This window comes from Cyprinodon variegatus, unplaced genomic scaffold (assembly GCF_000732505.1).
Source record: "Cyprinodon variegatus isolate N-32 unplaced genomic scaffold, C_variegatus-1.0 Scaffold86, whole genome shotgun sequence".
Classification (NCBI taxonomy): Eukaryota; Metazoa; Chordata; class Actinopteri; order Cyprinodontiformes; family Cyprinodontidae; genus Cyprinodon; species Cyprinodon variegatus.
This window is the reverse complement of record NW_015150539.1, coordinates 85,183-88,636: the sequence shown is the minus strand read 5'-3', so window position 1 is coordinate 88,636 and position 3,454 is coordinate 85,183. Positions and strand designations below refer to the sequence as shown.

The following is a 3,454-nucleotide window of genomic DNA, read 5'->3' as shown; positions in this document are numbered from 1 at the left end:
ATGACAGACAGCGTGAGCAGGAAATATGTGTTTGTTTGTTTAGATAAACTTTACTTCTTGATAACTTTACAAGTAAAAGTTTATTGAGGTGTGCATTTCAGTCATACTAAATACTATTATTTTAAATCCTTCAAGACTAAAGTAATACACATTAACACTGAGCCTAAGAAGACACAAAATATTGTTAATAGATATTAAAATATATATCAAGCCAAGAAAAACAATCATTTCTAAATAATGAAGTAAACCCATCTTGCATACAACAGAGAGCATACCTGACAGAAATAAACAGTATGTATTAATATAATTGTCTACTTGGTTTTCAGTCTTGCCTTTTCTCCCAAGGTTGATCAGTGACTTATAAGGCTTACATATGCCTTATGTAGGGTAGCACAAAAATGCACTCATTATGATAAGAAAGACAAAAGAGCATGACTATACAATAAATTCATGAAAAGATATTGATTTAGGAAAAAGTGCATGTGAAATGTCAGAAATGTACTGAATTTTTTGCATTCGACTACATGGCACTTCTAGATGCTATCTTTGGCATTTGGACAGATCCCACAGAGGGTTCCATTGTCTCTTCTAAAGGTGTTTGGCGGTGCGTGACTATAATGTACACATCATGAGATTTTATTCAACAGGTGCTGCAGGAATATCAGGTTCTGCCATGACTTGTAGATAATCATACAGCTTACAGGTTTTCCATATAAAAGTAGTACAACACAGTGCAGAGCAGCGTCAGCTTGTAAAGCAGAATTGTAACTTTAAAGTAGGGCATGCATTCATACTTAATCAAGCTAGTAATTTTGGGGGTTATGACACCCCCCACCCAGAAGTATGATCCATTCAATCAGACCCCCATCACTACCACCAAAGAAAATCACATTGCTGGGATTTCCATTAATGTCATACTGGTTTTATTCTATATTTTTATTTTTCATCTAAATTTTAATCATCTGATAATGTAACACCGAACTCCTCACCAACCTCTAGCTGACTAAACCAGCTGCTTTTTCCACCTAGTGTTCATGGTTTGCTGTAGGCCTGCCATAGATTCCCTAGCTGGCAGGAGTTAATGTAAAGATGCATGAGTGACAAAAATGTACACATAATTTTTCATAGTTGGTGATTTTCGTCTCTTTGTAAAAACAGACAAAAAATCATACTAATCTAGGTCATCTAATGATTTGCATGTGCCACATGCACATGCCTGTATGCACGCCAACTCCGAATGCCTCTGCATGTGTTTTGGTTGACTCCAAGGTTCAGGAGTAAAGACCTTTCATAGACCACTGCACCCAACATGACAATTGGTCAAAAAAAAAAAGAGGAATAAAAATGTTATTTTCTCACATGCAGCACATGCAGCAATACAACAGTGCAACCAAGACCACTACCTGAGGCAGGCAGAAGCCTCAATGTTAGGGTGACCAAACGTCCGTATTTCCCGGGACATATCCGTATTTCACGTCCTGTCCCGGGCGTCCCGGGATTTTTTTAGAAAGTGAGGAAATGTCCTGATTTCACTGCGCACGACGCTCCGTGTGACGTAATCCCTGAGCCGCGTCAGTGCAGGCAGCCCTGCTCTTAATCAGAGGCTCTGTTCGAAAACCTGGGCTGCATCCTCCAAGGACGCGGTCTACCTAGACTGGATCCTTCGAAGTCCTTGAAAATAAGGAGGCCGGAAGAGTTTTGGCTGTAAATTCGAACAGGTCCTCCCTTCGGCGGGTTTTACCAGCGTATGCTCTGTTGCTTAGCAACCGTGAAAGTTGACACACAAAGCAGGAAAATAATGAATACCGAGGTTTTCAAAACTGTTTGTTTATTTATTTATTTTTTTTAAAGTTAAAGCAAACAAAGACTACACTCACAAGAATCCAGAGTGGAATAAATGTTCCAACCACCGGCAGCAGGAACAAATAAAATCAAATGTAAATATCCATTACTGTAAAAATGTCCATATCTGCATATTGGTTATTAATTTTACAGTTTTATATTGTTAAAACACTTTACAGTATTTTATTGTTTATATTTTAACTCTTAACTTCTTATACATTTTTCTAAGGTCCTCATTTGTGTGACTATTTTCAATAATCTTTCTGCTGCTGTAAATTTGCCCATTGTGGGACAATAAAGGGATTTTCTATACTATAAAAGGGTTAGAAATACATAAGTAAATCTAAACAATGTATGTATAAATGTGTATGTATATTAGAATCTGTCCTTAAATTACAGCCAAACCCATTTACACAGTAACAGATAAAAACCTTAGATAAATCAAACACTACCGCCACATATCTGCTCAGTAACCATTAAAACAACTATTTTCATTAATCTCAGACGGAACTATTCACAGAGTTGTATTATATTAAACTGAACTTCCAATTTTCACCACTGTTCTGCGCCAAGTAACCTTTCCTCTGATCACGGAGCAAATCCCGATGATGAGACATTTGTTCTTTCAATCAAAAAAACAAAACAAAAAAAAAAACAGGTGTCCTGGTTTTCCCAAATGAAAATATGGTCACCCTACTCAATGTGTCACTTCTGAAGAAGTCCAGAATGGCTGTTCATCTCAGAATCATCAGCTTACCTCATTCATTTACCATAAACTTTACACAGCCACTGCCTCGAACAGGGGAGACAGCTACTGTGGAGTCACTGGGAGAATTAGATTATTGGACATGGCCAAATAGGGACAGTTTGAAGTCAGCAGCATAACACATAACAGGTTAAGCTTTGGGGTCAGTCATTGTAAGCTCCAGCCAACCCCTCATTTTTACTCTGCAAGACATACAGTGATTTTTAGTAGCAAAAAGATAGAAGTACAAACATGTATCTCTTTGTTATGGAGCTCACAGAGAGATAAATGTTTGTTTTTATCTATCTATCTTTCTATCAAAAAGGTTGGGCCACTGCATGTTTTGTTTTTGCCAAGTCCTATTTCAGCTTTTTTGTGCTGCATACATTCTTTTCTTAATTACAATTTACCCAACCCTTTGCTTTGCTTCACTTCAAGTTAAAACAAAGAACACAAAGTGAACATTCATATGAAACTATGCATATTTAACTACTTCCTGTTTATCCGTGTTGATCTGGCTATTGTTTCTAGAGAAACACTGTCAGCTCGATTTTCTCGGTTTGAACCAAGATCAGTCATCTTACTGCCGGCTGATTAATGGCCTAAACATTGTAACCTTGGCCACACCTTATGCTGGCTGTGCTTAAAAGGAGAGAGGCTGAGCACCTGCTGCATCCAGCATCAGACTCCAGGTGAAGCACGTAAACTTCTCTAACATTGCTCCCATCTCTCTTCTTTAATTGATGTTTTGTTTCATAACCAAGACTAGAACATTTAACTCAAAAACAAAACTCTACTTTACTCTACCTAGATTCAGACTTTTTCAGGTCATAAGGTTCCCTGCAGAGGAGAAGCAACATGATTCCA

At 37.7% G+C, this 3,454-nt stretch overlaps 1 protein-coding gene across 1 annotated transcript in view; it reads left to right on the top strand.

The window, feature by feature from the left end:
* The window catches only part of LOC107083852 (high choriolytic enzyme 1-like), a 12,043-nt gene continuing 8,589 nt past the window's right edge, over nucleotides 1–3,454 (top strand). The window contains exon 1 of the mRNA XM_015373354.1: nucleotides 1–12. Within this exon, the coding sequence (XP_015228840.1) occupies nucleotides 1–12 (12 nt within the window). The remainder of the gene's footprint in view (nucleotides 13–3,454) is intronic.